The 20,765-nt window shown below is 42.1% G+C and overlaps 1 protein-coding gene across 2 annotated transcripts in view; it reads right to left on the bottom strand.

The window, feature by feature from the left end:
• The window catches only part of PLXNB2 (plexin B2), a 182,532-nt gene that overhangs the window by 43,827 nt on the left and 117,940 nt on the right, over positions 1-20,765 (bottom strand). For both annotated transcript variants that reach the window (XM_066591865.1, XM_066591866.1), the window contains 11 exons: positions 20,274-20,396; positions 18,997-19,097; positions 17,849-17,975; positions 14,713-14,866; positions 14,518-14,629; positions 14,326-14,428; positions 11,598-11,699; positions 10,733-10,834; positions 7,264-7,345; positions 5,623-5,786; positions 2,245-2,393 (listed from right to left, as the gene is read on the bottom strand). In XM_066591865.1, the coding sequence (XP_066447962.1) occupies positions 2,245-2,393; positions 5,623-5,786; positions 7,264-7,345; positions 10,733-10,834; positions 11,598-11,699; positions 14,326-14,428; positions 14,518-14,629; positions 14,713-14,866; positions 17,849-17,975; positions 18,997-19,097; positions 20,274-20,396 (1,319 nt within the window). The remainder of the gene's footprint in view (positions 1-2,244; positions 2,394-5,622; positions 5,787-7,263; positions 7,346-10,732; positions 10,835-11,597; positions 11,700-14,325; positions 14,429-14,517; positions 14,630-14,712; positions 14,867-17,848; positions 17,976-18,996; positions 19,098-20,273; positions 20,397-20,765) is intronic.

The following is a 20,765-nucleotide window of genomic DNA, read 5'->3' as shown; positions in this document are numbered from 1 at the left end:
TTGAGAACTAAAGGAAGCCTGTTCACTCATTATAGCATTGTAAACTAATTAGTTCATAACATGTGGGACACAGTGATGAAAAGAAGTGTACCTTAATTTTATTTTTTTCCACTAGATCCTCAAAAACAGAAATATCTTCTTTCCCAGCCAGTATGGAAATTCCTGGTAAACTGTCTAATGGATGATTAGCCTATGCTATGAGAAAAAACCATAAGCGCAACCGGATGTTTTTTACTGCACACTTTTTAAAATTTGTTTGTTGAGACACGGTCCTGACTGAACAGAAGTACAACATTTCCCTTAATCAAGTGTCTTCATGCAAAGAACCAGCAGCTTGTAGCAGACAGTCATTAATACAGGGGACCTCAAGAAGGATAACACCCCATCCTCCACCATGTGGACAAATGGGATGACCCTCCAACGCACAGGAGATTTTTAGTCTTCTTCTGGATCAACACAATAAGTTCACATTCACAGATTGTGTATTTTTGCTGCCTTACTAACAGAGAAGAACATTGATGACATTAATTAGCACCAACTGTAACAACATACAAAAGTACAAAAATAAACTATTTGATCGCATAAGGCACAGTCCTATTTTGTATCAAAGACAAACAGCCCTCAATTCATCAACTAGAAGGAAAATCAGGGGCAAAAGCAATTTAAAAAGGGGTTATTTTAAGACTGACCATTTAGATGTCAAATCAGACGATCAAAATCGGGGATGGATTTGGAGCTGGGACCTCACTGATGCGGGCCAGTGCTATTACAGGCACTTTCCCAAGGTGGTCCCAGTTGGTCGACCTCCGCTGCTAGGACTTCGGGGAAGACTTTTTTTTTAAAGGAACCTTTAACAGTCTGAAATAAGCCTCAGGAACTGGTCAGCCACCGCCTAACATTTGCTCCTCATGCCTATGATTTTGAGCTGCTTTCCAAAGTATTTATGAAATCCAATTGTTGGGCCACCAAGTTGGCTCCTAGAGGTCTCCGTCTGAATGTCCATACTGGTTTAGCTACATACAATATATATGAGACTGCCCATTATAGAGGACACGTAGATCTTAAGGAGCAACTTGGAGGTCAGTTTCTCATTTTTTTGTTGACTGGTTTAATAGGGATCAAGTTGTCATCAGAAGATAAATTGGTGGGTGAGACCATGACTTGTCCAGAGATCTGAACAAGACAGGAGCCAGACATCAGGCGAAACGTCATCGGAGGCTGAAGTATAAAGTTATCCAGGTTCACCATTGTCAAGATAGTTTAAGTGTAGCGGCCGGCACGGTGATGTCCTCATCCTTGTAATTACAAACAGTCACTTCCACCACATTATACTCATCTTTGGCGCTTTTACCGAGGAAGATAGCTGCCAGGGACAGGTTGAGCTCGTAGTAGTCACCTTCCTTGTAGGTGTAGTACTGGGTCTTGGCAGACAGCTCGCAGCTGGACAAGTAACCCTTCATGACTGCACTCATCTGTCAGAACTCCTCTACCTCAGAGATGAGCGGACATGCCAGTGCGCAGCGCTGCTCTCCACTCTACACTTATTTTCATAACTGCATACCATAACTTATTGCAAATCAGCTTATAGTGCCAGGGTCAGGTGACCGTCTTCCTTTAAAACCAGATGGTGAAGCACTTTCCAATTTTCTAAACAGTTTATATTTTCTGCCTGTAGACCATCTTCTTCTATTGTCTGTATATGACTATGGGGACTGCCCTTCTGTCTGCCCTTCTGTCTGAGCTGCACTTAAGAGCATTTAGAGATGTTTTACAGCAGAAATCATGAACCATTCACTCAATTGTCAGAAGCTGACCCACTGACTTCTATGGGAGATTAATCTAGGCACATTCTTTAACATGACATGTCCATGGGGGGTAGATAAGCAGTGTCCATCACCTATGGTGAATGGTGGATTCTGTATTTTATTATTGCTCTGGCAAAATTGAGTGCGTATTTGCTGCAGTTCTGATATTAAAAGCAGCAACCACATTGAAAACCGCTGTCAAAGCGTGGATTTGCTAACGTGGTTTTGGTTGTGATTTTTACTATACCCAAACCCCAGCCTCTAGGTTATACAAATATACCTCCGGTGGGCATTTCGGTGATGCTTTGTAGATGTTCCAGCGTGGTTCTTTGGCGGGGCTTAAATATCCTGTAAATGGAGACTCGAATATTGGGAGGGAGGAACGCATATTACAGTACTTCCATACAATATAAGATTGGACATGGAGCAGTTAACTCACCTGGTAGAAACAGAATAGTTCTCTGGCTTGAATATACAGTCCACACCGGCAACTCTAATTTCTTCTACATCTTGAGAAGTAATTCCCAAGTTGGATCCCATTATAGTGAGCAGTATACCTCCGCTCAGAGGTGCGGCCTTCGGTGTAAACTAAATACAAACATTTTTATTGTAATATAGGCAAATGTGAGTTTAAAGAACAACACAGATATAAGGCTGTACAGTCAGCTACAGCAATGTGCACAAAACAAGCAAGGGTTATTTCACATTCTTTTGGAAAAACAGCCCTGAAGTTTGAGTCATAGTCAAAAGTGTATATGACAGGAGGGAGAAGTGCAAGTCCTTCGTTTATACTATCTATTCCATTTAAACTACATTATGGGGCTCAAAGGTGAGAGAACGAGTCTGGAGAGCTGCTTTTTATACTCTGTGAACCCACCATTACAGCGCGGTGCCCCCTGAGTAATCACTGTGCTCCCCTTTCTCACTGTTCTCTATGGGAGAGCACATACACATATAGCCTTCTGGAGAGTCGCATGGTGTGCTTATGCTGATTGCTCAGGAGCAGAGCAGTGGAACGGGGGACCCATTGAGAATGAAAAGCAGTTCCTCGCCCCCCCCCAATCCCTCCTCTTTCAATGCCATAATGTAGTTTATAGGGCTCAAGGGTGCTGGCAGGTTCCCTTTAAATATACTTGTAGCTGTGGCTTAAACAGCAATATGAAAAACTGTCTAAAAAAAGGTTTGTGTACTTCCCTTTCGACTAAATTGCGACAATTACTACTGCCGTGCACTTCTCAACAGCAGGGCAATTATCGCAGCTCAGCCACATCATGTACAGACATAATGAATATACAAGCATTAATTAATCCCATCCAATTTATAGTAAAAGTATCAATGTGACAGAAAAGAAGCTCTCTCTTTGTAAGGACATGTAGAGACATGTGCACACTTCTATTTGGTCTCCAAGGCATTGTATACTAAATTACAATGAGGCTGTATTTACATGGGGGAGTGAGATATCTGTCTGAAAAAGTCCAACTGATATTGATTGCACTTGTAAACCAAATTTGTAAACAAAATTGTGATGGGTTTTAAGAGAACCCCCCCCCCTCCTTGTTGAAATGGGGTTTTTAATAGAACTGTGATGTTTTTGCCCAATATGCTGTGATCAAGAAGCCTTAGAGCTTTGAACTGTGTATATTGCGGGCAGTGGCGTGCCACCAATGGAGGAAGATGAAGCTACTGCTATAGGGCCCAAGGGACAAAGTGCCCCGGCCCTGAATGGCCCTCCCCACGTCCTACTGCTGACTTTTCTTCCCCTTCCCTTGAACATCCAGCATCAGAAGCGTCACTTGCATCATTCAGCTGCTCCCTCCATCCATGCACAGGCTGCCCAGATGGTGGGGAGGCGCAGAGAGCAGCTCAATGGGGTTAAAGCCGGCTTCATACTGGCGATAGGCTATCTTGCATTGTGAAAGTGAGTGAAAGCGCATGAAAATGAAACCAATGCTTTTCAATGGTTTCACTCTCATTTGCAATGCCTTCATTGCACACTCGCAGCGCTAAGAAGAATCTGCGATATCGCCCATTGTTTCCAATAGGGCCAGTTGCCAGCCCCATTGAAAGCACAAGAAGTACATTGCGCTCCCCTGACATAGCTGTGACAGAGGTCCACGATGCTATCCCATTGCTTTCAATGGGGCCAGCGCTGCTGCCACCATTAAAAGCAATGAGTTGCAGGCATCACCCACAGCAATGATTTTCAGGGAATGGCTTGAAATATAAGTCCTTCCCGAAAAGCATCCCTAGCTGTAAAGAAAAGTATATAAAAAAAAGTTAACTTACCTAGAAGAGCTGTCTGGCTCTTCTGTTCATCACCGGCAGTCATCTCCTGTCTTCTGGAGGCTGGGGATTGAAAAATCCCCACCTCCAGAAAGTGTTGCCTTTGATTGGCTGAGCGCTGTAACCAATCAGAGGCAGCACCCTGTCATTGGATGACAGCCGAGCACTGTCTATGATTGGTTACAGCACACAGCCAATCACAGGAAGCACTCAGCCATTTATCAATTCTTCAATGCCATAGATTGCGGAAAAGCAGGAATTAAAAAAAAAGAAAAGAAAAAAAAAAAAGAAGACAACATGGTGCACGCGTCGGTCTCCGCAGCGTCTGGAAAGGTGGGTATAATGTCTTTTTTGGCCTCATGTCTGCAGGCTGGGTGGAATCTGCACGGGGAAACCATGCGGGCCCGTAAACATGAGGCCTTAGGCTTTGCTCACATGCGCAGTAAAAATCTGAAATGGTGGTCATTTTTGGAGCAAACGTGGCAAAACCACATCTAAAACATGTGGTTTTGCTGATGAAGTTTTTACCGCATCCAAGCAGCCCATGTGAATACAGCCTAAAAGGAGTTTGGTCAGGAATACTATGGTCAGGGTTCCAGAAACAGCACCACATCTGTCCATGGGTTGTTCCTGCCATTACACTCCATCCTTGTTCAAGTGAATAGAGCTGAACTACAATACCAGACACAGCCCATGCACAGAAGTGGTGCCGTTTCTGGAAATCAACAGACCATTTTTCTTGTCCTGGACAAAAATGCCCTAAAACATGTTGACGCAGCCACACGGCATAGTATACTTATTTATCCAATAGGCTAAAACTTACAATGCTTGGTAACAAAAAACAACCTGCTTAACCCAGGCCCGTGACTACAAGATGTAATCTTAGGAAGTACTGCCACAGAGAATTCAGTACGTATGATATGCTGGCATCCTGCTTAACGAGCCTCAAGTAGGACCTAGTTACCATACCACCACAAAAAAGTAATCAGTGGAGCAGAGTGTAGCTAGCCTCATGGGAGGGAAAAAAAGTGAAAATCACCTAAAAAAAAAAAGTTCTACAGTCTGAGATTGGGCTCACAGTGGCACCGAGAATGGATGATGCGCAGCAGTTCTTAAAGTTTGTTGCTCGGCTTTTTAGCAGGCAACTGTATTGATTGACTTTAAATTAAACGAAATTCAGCATCTTTGCCTGTGGAAATCCCAAGGCACGGAAAGTGGGAAAAACAGCTCAATGAAAAAACATAACTCCGCATGTATTATTTACACTCAGAACTACTGCATTTCAGAAAAATTCACTTTCAGCACTGATAACCCAAAAAATGTAGTAAATGTAAGCACACTACTCAAACAAGTAGGATATGATAATGCATATTGTTAGGACTAGATTAATGCTATGAATACAACAATTAGCAGCTGGATGGTAGCTATTTGCAGTAAGTGATCTTTCTCTTGCAAGGAAATAAAGCAGGTTATGTATAAAGGATACTATAAGGGAAAGAGTTCTATACAGAGGTAAAAGCTCTATATTGCTTACATCAGTAATTAAGGGATCAGGGCACTCCTCGGCCTTTGTGTCCGGAGCTTTACACTTATCCTCGTACACACATCTGTTGTTACACCAGACACACTTGTACTTTGGATTGGCAGCCCGGCACAAGCTACAGTCACTTCTTCCAAAAAAGCAGTTGTACAGGCTTACTAGAGAGAAGAATATACAATATTAAAATACACAAAATAGTTACCTTACCAGGATTGCATCATTACAGCAATAATCTACTTTGTGGATATTAACAACTCAGTATAGTATTATTATATACACAGACACAGGTATGAGATTATATATATTTACACACACAAGAAACCGCTACATAAATTCCGCTGTTCCATCTGTAGCGTAGCCACTGTACTAGTACATTAGAAGCCCAATACCCCATGTGCATTATCATCATCGGATGTGTCATGTAACCATTTAGGCCTCCTTCCCACGAGCGTGACGGGCTCCGCCGCGTAATATTACGCTGTGAAGCCCGTCACGGCGCCCCCCAGAGCCCCTATACTTACCTGCGGGAGATAGCGTGAAATCGCTACCCCGCCCACCGCCGCCGCGTCACCGCCCACCGCCGCTGCGTCACCGAGCGTGTCACGTGACGCGGCCGGCCGTGTCACGTGACGCGGCCGGCCGCGTCATTTGGCGTCATATGACGCGCTGCGGTGGGCGGGAAAGCGTTTTTTCACGCTATCTCCCGCTGGTTACAGCGGGAGATAGCGTGAACGGACGGCTTCCATTGACTGCAATGGAAGCCGTCAGTGCGTACAGCCCGTCCTCACCCGCAGAAAATAGAGCATGCTGCGGGTGAGGACGGGAGAAATCGCGGTGCGTAATTCCGCGGTGGAATTACGCATCGTGAGCATTGTGCTATTAGGTTCAATAGAACCTAATAGCTGCGGGCAACGCAGCGGATTTTCGCCGCGAATTACGCGGCGGAAATCCGTTCGTGGGAAGGAGGCCTTAAGGCAGTTCTGGAATAAATAAGGCTCATTTTGCTTTCCTTCTCTGTTTGGGGAGAAGAAAATAGGAATCCCTGTGGCCGAACGGGTCTGTCTCTAGACAGAACCGAACAGCGCCGGGTAGACCCCACTGATTACAATGGTGTCCACTTCCCGCCCAGCTGTCTGGTCTTGGGATGGAAGAAAAAGTGCTGCATACAGCTCCTTTTCTTCAGGTATTTGCAGCCGGATCGGCGATGGAACAGGGGGGGGGTTCCATTAGATGTAAAACCATTGTATACGTTTGGTCAGATAGAGGTGGCTTTCTATTGGTTTGTCTCCTGACCAAATTGAATTTATATAGACACTACTTATCTACATTTAGGGAAAAATCCCATCCCAGAAATGGCTATCCCTCTTTAATTGGCCTAATTCAGTCTACAGGAGTTTTAACGATGGCTCTTCTGCGTGCCACTAAAATGGTATTGGTTTGACTGCTAAGAATCAAATCATACCAACTAGTGACTCCTTGTCAATGATGAAAGACTTAACCTAATGGTTCATCTGTAAATCATTGTCATCTGATCATTGCAGTGTGTAAACTGTAGTTATGATTGCGCACCAATATAAATAACTAATGCTAAGTGAAAAACGGATACATGTAAATTGACTGAAAAGATGACCATACCATTCAGTTTACTGTCAATCTTCTGAGAATTCACCTTCACATAGATATCAAGGGCAACAAATTCCTCATCTTGCGCAGGTAACTAAACAGAAATGAAGACAGGTTACCTAATGCCATACAAAAGCTACAATTTAAAGGAAGCATTTAGCATTTGTGTGATGCTAAAGGGGTTTTCCAGTTGTAATCCATTGATGACCTGTCAGGGGTCCATCGCTCAGAATGCTCACCAATCAGGTGTTCACCGGGCTGGTGTGCTACTGACTGATTTTTGCTGGAACAGACAGCTCCATTCCCACTGCAGTGTTCTGGATTGGTATTGCAGGCTAAGTTCTCACTGAAATAAATATGAACTTAGCCTGTCATACCAAGCTCAGCCACTGCAGTGGGAATGGAGCTGTCTGCTTCCTGCAGAAATCTGCTCAGCCCATCAGCCCAGTGAATAGCAGTCAGCAGGAGTTTGAACGACAGACTGACGCCCATTTATTATTGATGACCTATCCTGAAGATGGATTATTAATAGTTTACAACTGAACAACCCCTTTAAGTACTACAGATATTTCTGACTAACACAGAACACCACTATTTTTGTTCATTGTAATTTAGTATTAATAGACAATCTTGTTTATACAGATTACTATACTGTAAGGGTTCACTCACACAGGCGTATGCCACCCGTGTATTACATGCATATTTGTAAGCGTGTAACACGCAGTGCTATTAGATCATTCAATTCTACTGGGCCACCCACACTTGCGTATTATGTGCATGAAAATGAAAAACCGCAGCTTGTCCTATGCTGGTGAATATTATGTGGGTAATATCCACCAATATAGGCCTTTGGAAATGTAACACATGCAGCAAATACGCATGTTACATGTGTAAAAACCGTGCAGAATATGTGGGTGACATACAGCCGTGTCAGTGAGCCCCAAGTGAAACTTCTACAGTGCGCATCTCACTACATGCACAGCACAGAAATACAATTAGTGTTATATGAATTATTAAAAACAAATCCCGATCTGTACAGCCACACGTATAGCCCCATGTAATAATGCTGACTTTACACAGCACTGAATAGGCATGTACGTTGGGTGGCTGACGGCTACTCTCTCCTTCACTGGCATGAGTGACTCGATTCAGTATACAGGAAGTCCATAAGGCGCCAAGACAGGAACCAGAAAAGGTGACGATACATTTATTTTAACCTAGAAGGGAGAGATGGTACGACGGTGAAACACATTGCTTATCTGTCCCTTGTTGGCTAAAATAAAGCAATACATACTCACAAAAGTATAGAGTGTCAGCAGCGCTCATACTCTCACTAAGATTAAGAAAAAAGCTTTTTAATGCACGCCTTAGAACAGGGCACTGGATCCAGAAAGTCCCAAAGCCAATCCAAAAATATGCAAAGTAAGGCAGCACAATTTACAGCGATCGAACAAAAAGAGTAATACAACCTTTATTTAATCCATGGTCTAAAAAGAGCTTCAGCAGCAACATTTCTACCTCAATCTGGGTCTTTCTCAAACTTGACAAAGACCCAGATTGAGGTTGAAACGTTGCTGCTGAGGCTCTTTTTAGACCATGGATTAAATAAAAGCAATACATACTCACCTTTCCTTGTTTGGTGCCGTACAGAGTACCTGTATGCTGAATTGGAAGGGGTAACCTCTTCCCTCAGGGAGAGTACCAAGAAGGTGAGTGAGGAGACTTAAGGGCATCCATGCTCCTCTGGTTAATATGCAAATAAGGAAGATGGAACAATGCCTCTATATTTGTACACTAAATTGAGACAATCAGATAATGCCAAACAACATTTTTGTGAAAGATCTGTTGACTTTAGGCCTCTTTCACACGGGCAACAAAATCAGTACAAATCGCCTGTATGTGAAGCCCATGGTTTCCAATGGGTTCTTTCACATGAGAGATGTTTTGTAGCCTGAAAGAACCAATTCGAAACCCTGGGCTTCACATACAGGCGTTTGCAGTGATGATTTTGTAGCCCGTGTGAAAGAGGCCTTAAGTGAATTTGAGAGCATCATTTTTTTTTTAACCCATTCCTGACATCCACCATACATTTACAATGGATGCCGGGAGCCATATGCAGCGGGCATGGGAGCAGAGCCCACTCTACGTAGGCAGGAGTCGGCTGTCTTTCCCAGTCATAACTTGCCAAGATTGGAGATAACTTTGGTCTCACGAATTAACCCTTCAGATGCTGCTGTCAATTATGACAGCAACATTTAAACCTGTCATATTCCGTCATCTAAATGGCCATCCTACACAAGATCACCCGCTGCGCTGTGGTGCTCTTCCCCATGCCAAACCAATCTATTTCACCCCTGTCATCTCCTCACTATCCAATAGTACTATCTGAGACAGATACGGCTCACTTTCTCGTTAGTGCTAAAGTGATGAAAACCTAACCACTTATTTCAAAAATAAACTTATCATCTGGTATGAAATGACCCCTCAATCACCGAGCAGCTCTGATCCTTTTACCTCCCGCACCTCCTCTAGTTCCAAGTCTGCAGGCTTCTCTCTTTCGCCCTGCTACCAGCATCAGTGACCTTATTCCCTTCACACCTTGCCTAGTCTCTCTCCCCGACTGTTACCAGTCACCTCACTACAATAATTTACCTTTTCTTCATTTGGTATATTTTAAACATGCTGCCATATCCTCATTTAAAAATAAAGATCTCTGCGCTGCCAACCATTGATCCATCTCTAATCTCCCTTTCAGAAGTTTGGTGTTGCAACAAGACAAATTAATTAAGAAAAACTACATGCAGAGGACCACAAAAAATAAGACACAGAGATTTCTCATCTGCATGATTCCACTCTCAGAAGAATGGAGTTCATATCCGTGCAAGTTTTGTCCACTCCACCCCCTCATTTTCCAATATCTAACTTAAAGGGGGTGTCCCGTTATTTTTTTTAAATGGTAGGTGCGGTTGTAAGAAATTAAATGAAATATAATCCAGAAGTACTTACCTGTCCTCAGCCCTAACTATCCAGCCTGGCTATTGTCTTGGCCTCTGGTGACAGCTGCCTCCAATCAGAGGCCACGGCATCCCTGCCCGTTCTCCTGGCATCAATGCTCATCCTCGGGGCCATGATGCCAGGAGTTTCGAACAAAAATTACATACAATGCAAAGATAAGAATGTCTTTTATGAATATCACAAGATTATTAGGTTCCTTTACATTTTGAACATGACAATTGCTGTATTAGCCCCACGGAATAAAAGAAAACATGTTACATTTGACAGACATTTACAGGCTTAATATATCACATATCAATAGTTGGAAGATCTTGCTGGTAAAGTAGCAGCAGTACCCACAAAACTGTGCAAACATTGGCTACCACAGGTGGGTGGGGGTATAGCTGCATACTTTTACCGCAGCGTGGGAATCCAGCCTAAACACAGGGCATCAAATCATGTAAGGCACGCTGCTTAAGGTAAATACCTCTGGAATTGAGAGCGAGAACTGGTTCTCTGTATTCTCCATCCGTACTACAGTAGCCGTGAACCTCAGCTTATCATCATTCCCAGCAGTAAACCTTCCATCCTGTTTAAGACAGAAGTATATTAAAACATATAAAATAAAGTAACACTGTGCACAAAAAGTTCCAGAACCACATACTAACGTAAGACGGGAAGGGAACTTTGTATGAGATTTAACAAAAATTAACCTGTCACCACGACAGATCTTTTAAAATAAGGACAAATCGTACGAAACCCTAATCGAGCTTTGCTATTGTAAGATTACAAATCCCACTACTGGACGGACAGCCACAACTTTCTCCATGAACACTGGCAACATTTAAAAAGCCTTTTACATGAAAACACTGACGTAAATGAGACCACTATGAATCCCCAAGCTCATCATCTCTGATATATTTTTACTATCAATGTATCCACATAACATTAAGCAATTTCACAAATCTGGATAAAAAAAAAAAATATATATACAGCTCCTATGACGACCAATGCATTTTCATAGTTACAGACTACAAATAAACCCTGTGTTAGAGGGATGGAGAGAACACATGATTGGAAAGCAGTATGACTGCAGGAGGACCAGATCCCCATTAAAAAACTGAGAAAATATATATCTTGTAGTCTGGAGGAGCGGGACTATGTAACATTACAGCATATCCCATGTCTTTGCCATGTGCTTTATTGGTCTATGTTATTGACAGGAAAGTAAGATTTCCCCGTGATTACAATGCTGCCGCAGCCTCACTCATCTTTAGTTCTTTTGTGCTTTCTCAAACTAATGTCAAGTCAAATTTAAAAAAAATAATACAATTCAGTAAATGTTCCATTACTTTGAAAGTTTCGAGATTTTTTCCATCAAAGTGGATAGTACTTTTTCGCTCCATGGGGATAAATGATGGCTCTCGCTGGTAGACCTGTGGACAATTTTCTTCCTGAAAGTGATAAATAGATAAAAAGGGTATACTGAAAAACACAACGACTCTTAAAAAGTGGTACCTGCAAGAATAAGCAGAAAAGTAGCTGAAACTACATGAAATCTGCCACCGTTCTGTTTAATCAACCAGTTGCAATAATCTATTTGTATCTCAAAACCTTTTCCAAGCATAACAGAAAGTGTGGTAGGAAGATCAACATGCTTGGCTGGGTCAGTAAACTCAAAAGGTGTTTGGGAAATCCAATTACCTTAGGTTACCTGCCCTGTTTGCTAAAAGTTGTTGTTGGACAGTAGAGGTAATCACATGATACTTAAAGGAGATGTCTCGAGGAAGCAGTGAGTTTTTTTTTTGCCCAGTCCCCCTTATTCAGCATACAAAACTAAGCACCCGTTTAAATGACTTTTAAAGCCGGTTTCTACTCACTGTTCCAGCGTTTCAGCAACTTTTAAAAACTTCTCTTGCAGTAAAACCAGTAGTGCTGGATTGCTGCCAGCAGTTACATTATTATGGAGATGTCCATTAACTATGTACTACAAAATAAGGTGTCATTTTTTTATAAGAGTAGCTAAGATTACAAAATAATCAATTAAAAAAAAGAAAAAAGAAATAATCGCTCCTTAGGCCACTTTCAGGCCTCATGTCCACGGGGAAAATCGGGCCCGCTACGGATTCTACATGTAGAATCTGCAGCGGGTCCCTCTTGCCCCGCGGACATGAGCGCTGAAAATGCAAATAAATGAGAATAAACTTACCTCCGATCCGCTCCGTTTCTTCTCTTCGCGGCGGCGTCATCTTCTCTCGTCGCGGCCGGATCTTCATTCTTCGGCTCGGCGGATGTGCACGATGACGTCGGTGACGTGCCCCGCGCATGCGCCGGGCCGCAGCAAAATGATCCGGCCGCGGCTGAGAGAAGATGACGCGGCGCCGAAGAGAAGAACCGGAGCGGGTAAGTAAAATGTGATTTTTGTGTCCCGCGGATCCGGACGGCTTACATAGGCTTCAATAGAAGCCCGCGGGAGCCGTCCCCGCGGGAGACCCGCATGAAGATGGAGCATGGTCCAGATTTTTTCATGCTCCATTTTTTTTAAAATCACTTTTATTGACGATCCGCGGGTATTTATCTACCCGCGGGTGGTCAATGCATCCCTATGGGGTGCGGATCCGCGCGCGGGAGAAGCGTTAAAATCCGCTGCGGATTTTAATTCTTCTTTTCCCTGTGGACATGAGCCCTCACACAACCAACAAAATCGTGCGAGATTTGTGCGGTGCGAGATGCTTAAATCTCACATGAATACAAATGCCATTCTTTTGAATAGGGTCGCTGCATGTCCTATCTTTGGGCATTCCTTCGGAACACATTGCCTATTGTTTTCAAAGCGGCTGGCAGAGCATGGCATGTGAGGGGCATGCAATTGAAAACCATAGGAAACACTCCGCGATCCTCCACCGCGGCTTTTAGCAGGGATGGCTACTTCCCTGAACTGATGTGAGGCTTTGACACAAAAGCCTCACAATTGTGGGGAAAAATCGCACATTGCAACTTCACGCCCCGATATCGCACTCGCCCATGTGAAATTAGCCTTAGGCAACAGTAGATGTTGTGCAACCAGAAGCGCTGAATCTAACTTGCACAATTGATGTCCACAGCCTTAAGTGCAATTTTTTCCCTCACCAAGCATGGCGAGTGGGTGAGCTCCTCTCTGTATGGTGTAAGGGCTGTGCTATGTGCTTCAGGACAATTAGCTACCTGCCCACTGCTGCTCCCCTCACTGCCTGAAAAACTGAATAAAAAAAAAAACTAAGCGGAGTGAAGTAGGAGAAAAAAAAATAAAATAAAATTCCCGACAACTTAGGGGCTTGTTTCTACGGTATACACACTGCAACAAAAATGACATAACTTTAGTAGGATTACTATGATGAATTTTATATAGTTTCTTTTTTGCCGTACTAAAATATCTTTAGAAAAAAATAAAATTAATTTTCTGACACCATCTTCTGACAGCCATAACTTTTATTTTTCTGTTGACCTCATTGTGCGAGGACCAATTTTTTACGGGTCATAGTGTACTTTATTGGTACCATTTTGGAGTACATGTGACTCCACTTATAAACGTATAAATGAGTAAAATAAACCGGACGTCATTGCCAGTCCTTGTAAGGATGGTTTTGTCTGAATTGACGCTGTTCTAGACACAAAAGAGGACCAAACTCCATATTAACACCTATGGCTTTAGAATCTGATACCCAACAAGTTCACATAGGTTGATGACCAGTTGTCCACATAACTTTGGCCAAATAGTGTATATTTCAAAGTTTCACATTCGTATGTACCAGTTTCTGAAGGATAAAAACCATGCTAGTCATAGCATTCAAGGTAGTTGTAAGCAGAGTACATGTAAAGCAGATAATCATAAAGTTTCAGAAATTAATGATATAGTTTCATGAATAAAACATCCAAGTAATATTGCTATTTTTGGTCAATTAAATTAGGTTTGTTAAATTGGAAACCAGCGTAATAATGTTGCGATATCGCAATATGTGTCGGTTGGCACTGGAACCAAATCTACAAAGTTTTATAACTTCTTGTGAAACGCTAGCCATTGCCATCATGCAAGCATCTTACCTGGCTGATTAGATTGGCATCATTGCTTGGAGTCCTGTCGACACATTTATGATTATTTATGTTCCATCCACACTCCCATCGGGTCGTTACACAAGAAATGCATCTGCGAATCGAGATAAAATGTTATAATTATTGTGTTCAGTGTGTGATTCAAAAGAATCTCCAAACCAGGAGTATACTAGAGTAACTTACGGTAAATTTTGAGAAAGATTCATTGACTCTTCACAGTTGTAGAACTGATAGGTAGAACCAGCAATGAACACACCTCTCGCCACAAACAGTTGAATAGTGACATTAACATAATCTGTAATGAAAGTTTTGTAGAGCAAAGTTATTCCCTTAGTAAGAGGATTATTTCATATTTTCATTAATGTCATTTTTACATACCGTAGCCAATCAGAGAAGCAGGAATGCTATAAGGGTGAGGACAAGAAATGGATCCATCACTTTCCAGAATCGCTGACTGATTGTTTCCTCCAAAAACACATCTCAGTCCGTCATCAACATGCAATGCTATAGGTGGTGCCACACTTAACATGACCTGCAGAGGCAGAAATAATTAGTATTTGATTAACCAAAAAAACACAACTATATTGTCATATTCCACTTCATTAAAACACCTTTAAAATAATGAACCTTCCCTTTGATTGGCGGGAAAAAAAATAAGTCAACTAAAATAAAAAAACAAAAACAAACCCTATTAGAAAAATCTAAGCTTTTTTACTCATTATCAGATATGGACCAAGTGACGTTAACGTATGGCGCTTGCTCCTGGGCTTTAATCCCAACCGATAGTAAATATACGGCACAGGATTATAGCTCATGCAATGTTGCAGGTCAGGGCCTCGGCTGTTAATTACAGAGGACCCAGAGAAGAAGACAGAAGCAGTTTTTAACCGCTTCTGCCTTCTCTTTTGCAGGTGACATAGTGCTCAATAAGTGCTATATAATGAATAGAGAAAGCGTTAGTACCGGTACCGCGATCTGACCCAAAGATCATGTGATCGCTGGGTGCCTACTGGCATGGGAGAGCTGTAAGTTCTTAGCAGATCCATGCTGTCACTACAGTAGAATGTCTTCTATAGATTCTTAGTCAACAGTCATTGCTTTATGGAGGCAGAATTTATGAATTGACGACGCAAGCACTCAGCCAATTCATAAACCCCACCTCTATGAAACAATGGCTGCGATTGGTTCTTCAAGCACTGGTCAGCCAATCAGAGCCATTACTTCCTGGAGGCGGGAATTATGAATCCTGTAATCGGGAAGCAATCTTCTGTCAGTCGCCGAGGACTGAAGCAAGTGCGATAGAGCTCCGGAGAGCAGTGGGAGGACCCAGAACGCACCCGTTAGGTAATGTCTTTTTTTTCTTTTTCTTTTAATGTAAATACTATATATACATATGAGACACTATACAAATATATAAAAATGTCCGAAACACGTCCGTACTTTATTTTAATTTAAAACAAATACATTAATTTTCAAAAATAAACTCTAAATTAAAAAATTCTACACATGCATACACTATATATATATTAGCTCATAAACTGAAAAAAAAAAAAATTGTGAAGGAGGATATAAGAAAATAGTCCTATATGTCATAGGAAAAAAAAACTGCAAAAATAATTTTGGTAGCTGAAAAAAAAAAACAAATAAAAAAAAACAAACACACACCACATAGGTAAAATCCCTAAAAAGTGGCTGGTCTGCTCAGATACTGGGAATCATGATGCCAGCAGTTATGGCACAAGACTGTTGCAGCCACTAACTGCAGTGGTCAGGGGTGGCCATTTGTAAACTAAGACCTAGAGAACCACAGGAACAGCAGTTTGATTGTTGGGGTAAAGAACTTGATAAGCCCTTTAACCCCTTAATGACGCAGCCCCTTTTTTCCCCCTTATTTTCCTTCTTTCCTCCCCCCTTTAAAAAAAAAAAAATCGTAACTCCTTTATCTATCCATCAACGTTGGTGTATGAAGGCTTGTTTTTTGTGGGACGAGTTGTAGTTGGTGCGCGCAATAACTTTATTTTTCCGTCGACGTAGTTGTGTGACAGCTCATTTTTCGTGGGATTTCCTGTAGTTTCTGTTAGTACCAATTCGGGATACAAATGGACTTTTTGATCGATTTTTATCGCATTTTTTTCTGGGAGACAGGGTGACTGAAAAAGTGCATTTGTGGCGTTCTTATTTTTTTTTTTTCGGACTACGTTTACCGTGCGGGGTAAATAATGTGCTACTTTGATAGATCGGACTTTTACGGACGCAGCGATACCAGATATGTATTTTTATTTTATTATTTAGATTTTTTAATTCTAGATATAGCAAAAGGAGGGCAATTTAAACTTTTATTGCTTTTTTTTTTAACAATTAAAAAAGCTTGATTTTTTTTAACTTTTCTTTTAAGCCCCCCTGGGGGACTACAACTTGCGATGCTTTGATCGCTTCATACAGCAATTTGACAGGCAGCCTATCAAGCCACCCCATGGGAATGGCTTGATAGGCAGTCTCCTAAAGCAGCCCTGGGGCCTTTCAGAAGGCCCCCGGCTGCCATGACACCTGCACAGTTTCCCCGATCTCACCGCGGGGGCGGGGCTGTACAGGACCCCAGAACATCGTTCGGGGGATTTAAATGCTGCTGTCAGAATTGACAGCGGTATTTAACGGATTAATAGCCGCGATCGGCCGAACGGCTATTGCCTGTGGGTGTCAGCTGTAACAAACAGCTGATGCCTGTGCTGTATGAAGAGAGGTCGCCCGGCGACCTCTCTTCATACATACCCTGACGCTCCAGGATGTAAATGTACATCCTGGAGCGGGAAGGTATTAAAGTAACACAGAATATTTTGAGGATACATAAAGCAGTAGGAAGTCAAATGTAAACAAACCTTTCCTATGCTTTAAGAAAAAAATGCTTTTTTCAAAGTAGCTAATTAGAAAAAAAAAAAACAAAAACAAAAAACTAAAGCCACTGTCACACATGCGCTTTTTAATGTGTTCGAAACACCGTGGTAATCGCGGTACAAAGCTCCCTTTAATTTCAATAGGGCCTCGCAGACCTGCGCTCGGACGCAGCATTTTCTAATGCCACAATTTTCGATTGCGGTCTGCTCTATTTTGGCATTTTTCACACTTTTTCATGTACCTGGTCACCCATCAAAATGCCGATAAACGCGACAGAAAGCTGCGATCAACATAGTGTTTTACCAACTCAGTGTGTGGGAGTGGCCCAAGGCCTACTCATAGCTGTGTGAAGGGCTTTAATTCGCTTTCCATTTTTTGTTTGACTTCTATAACAGAGTCAGTCAAAACATTGGAGCCGCTGGATCCATCTTATGGCAGACACAAACAGTGCCAGACAGAACCCATTGACTGCCCCATTTTCTTTTTGTGATCTGGGCCAGATCTGAGGCGGAGTGCAGAAGTGAAAGAGATAAGTTTTTGGTCATCTAGTTAACAGAGCCATCTCCTCACTAGCATAACGATGTCAGAGTCATGCAGGTCTGCATGAGTGGCAACTACTTACATTACCAAGATGTTTAACACTCATATCACTTGGTTGTACGCTTTCAATCTTCAGGCAGACACCATCAGGACTCCACAACCAGTGATTTGGTTCATGGGCTCGAGAACAGTCTTTTTTTAAGCTGCAACTAAAGAATGAAAGAAAAAAAAAAAAAATGATTGGCGCATTACTTCAATAAGCACATGTGAAGGATAAAACAGGCAGCCAATTTCTGGTATCGTAAGAGATAATTGTTTTATAAATGTTCATTTTTTGCACAACATACAACTGGAAGCAAGTTTTGCATGAAAATAAATCTTGTTTAGAACACTGCTATCATCCCAGAATATGGGAAGGGAAGTGAAAGGCCAAGTAAAAATATATAATACATTCGAGAACCTCGCTATTAAAAGTGGCAAGAGAGAACCAACAAAAAATTCAGAAGGAAAGTAGAGGAGCAAGAGACACCGATCACAAACTAAAATGTTTTTACACAAATGCACAGAGCATGGGAAACAAACAAGGAGAAATCGGAGCTCCTAACACAGGAAGAGAAATAGGATGTCATAGGCATCACAGAAACCTGGTTGAATGATACACGATTGGAATACAAGGCTTGAAAAATGTACAAATGTAGGTCTATAATTTATAAACTTATTTATAAGAAGCAGACATAATAAAAGGGGAGGAGGTATTACATTGTATGTTAGGAAGGCATCATCTCCACAGAGATTCAAGCTTCAGAGCATGGGAGTTCTGTAGAAACTGTTTGGGTAATAATATGAGGAGAGAACAACAGAAAGGACACCATCTTATCAGCTCTTGCTGACAACTTTAGCCAAAAGGTAGAAGAGAAAACAAGGGGATCTGCTATCTTGGACCCAAATCTTACCAACAGGGAGGAAATGGTTGAGGAGGTAAGAGTGGCTGGGAACATATGAGGCAGTGATCATGATTACCTTGAATTTAGGATAACAAGGGGAGGAAGACCTAAGAAGACACAGACCTCAAGGTTGGATTTCAGAAAGGTGGATTTTAATGGACTCAGAAAGAGGGTATGAAGGACCCAGTTGACTGACAACGATTCTGGTTCAACGACTGCTAAGGTTTAGGTTATCTAATGCATCTCAATCGCTACTGTCAACAAAAACCAAATGGTCATCACTTACGTTCCATTTATCACACACCAACCACAATATGGATCTTTTGCTTGAGTACACTCATTGCAATCTGAATATCGGGCGCAGTCCTGAACAGGAACACGATGCACCTATACACAGTAAGTAAATGTTTAAAACTAACGTAAAGTGTATAATGCAATACGGATAAGACAATCTCCCACCATGATTATATTGGATGAATGACTAACTTATTGTTTTACATGTTTATGGGCATTTTCAGATATCACATTCCACATGTGCTGGGGAATGTGTGAATGAAATTGTTGTAGATCTAAAAAAATTAAATAAATCTAAATTACATGTGTAGACCAGGGATAAACTGAAATGGAAGCAAATTATTATATGACTGCTGTCAATTATGTGTAGGCCACGTTATCGGGAACCTGCCACCTCCAAACAGCAACAAGTTCTGGTACTGTTCACAAAGTGACATGGAGCTGGTGATGTGTTTTTTTGTATTCACCCGCTCTCCCCTTCCTGCAGTGTACCCCGGTGAAGTCTGCGCTTGGCATGGAAATCTGACTCTCTTACAGCAGTCTGAAAAGAGATGTTCAGAGTGTGTGTGTACTTCAACAAACACTACAGGAACAGAGTAGCTGGGTAGACTATAAAAAGTGGGGTGGGGGGGAAACATTGCCATCATCTCGCCAAAAAGCATCATAGCCTGGACTATGTTGCTGTTCGGTGGTGGCTGGTTCCCTTTACATAAAAAGTATATATTTTCATAGTGTGAGTACTGCAGCTTGGTGACCCAATTACCATATATTCCGGCGTATAAGGCGACGGGGCATATAAGATGACCCCCCAACTGTCGCCTTATACGCCGGAATACGGTGTAAAAAAAAAAAAAAAAATCAGTACTCACTTCTCCCGGCGTTCTGCGGCGCTGCTGCGGGCTGTCGCTTTCTCAACATTGAATGGCTGTGATTGGCTGATGGCGCGTGTTAGCCAATCACAGCATTAGCTTTTTGGAGGCGGGGATTTTAAGCCCCGCATCCAGAAAGCAATGCTCTGTCGGGGACAAGGAGGGAGCGACAGCCTGCAGCAGCGCCGCAGAAGGGGAGGTGAGTACTGCTTTTTTTGACACTTTTTTTCTGTATATCCAGCGTATAAGACGACCCCCGATTGCAGAGCAGATTTTTCGGGGTTAAAAAGGTCGCGTTATAAACCGGAATATACGGTACATTTTATTTTTTCATCTTGAAGTGTACAGGATATTGTTTTGCAGCCCGGTTATGCAAATGTGAACTTTACACTGTACCCACCTTCTTCTTAGTCATGACGTAGAGGTGTGCTTTTTTACCATCAAAAACCATTCCATTCTTCACTGTACTTTTGGTATCAAATGACAAGACTCTGTACTCTCTTGACTGCTCACCTAGAAAAGCCTACAAAACCATAAAAAAAAAAAATTTTGCCCAATTTAGAGATCAAACAGTAGCAAAGTAAAAAAAAAAAAATCAAATTCTAAAACTGTAGTCAATAGCTGTCGGAGGATATCCCAATATCGTTTCCTTTATACTATACAAGCATATTGCAGATTAGAAACTTGTTGCTGATCAACCCAACATCCTAGTGTTTTATGCATCAAGAACAAGCTCTGTGCTCGAACGGTGCCAACAAAATTCTATCTTTAGTACTTGGCACATGGAGGGACTCTGCAGAATGTGGGATGAATGGAATATCTGCATAATTATTGTTTTTACTTTCCCTCGCAAGGACCTCACAGAAGAGCGATTGAAGATAAATAACATTGT

The sequence above is a fragment of the Eleutherodactylus coqui genome, chromosome 2 (assembly GCF_035609145.1).
Source record: "Eleutherodactylus coqui strain aEleCoq1 chromosome 2, aEleCoq1.hap1, whole genome shotgun sequence".
Taxonomy (NCBI): Eukaryota; Metazoa; Chordata; class Amphibia; order Anura; family Eleutherodactylidae; genus Eleutherodactylus; species Eleutherodactylus coqui.
This window is presented reverse-complemented; position numbering and strand designations above follow the sequence as displayed.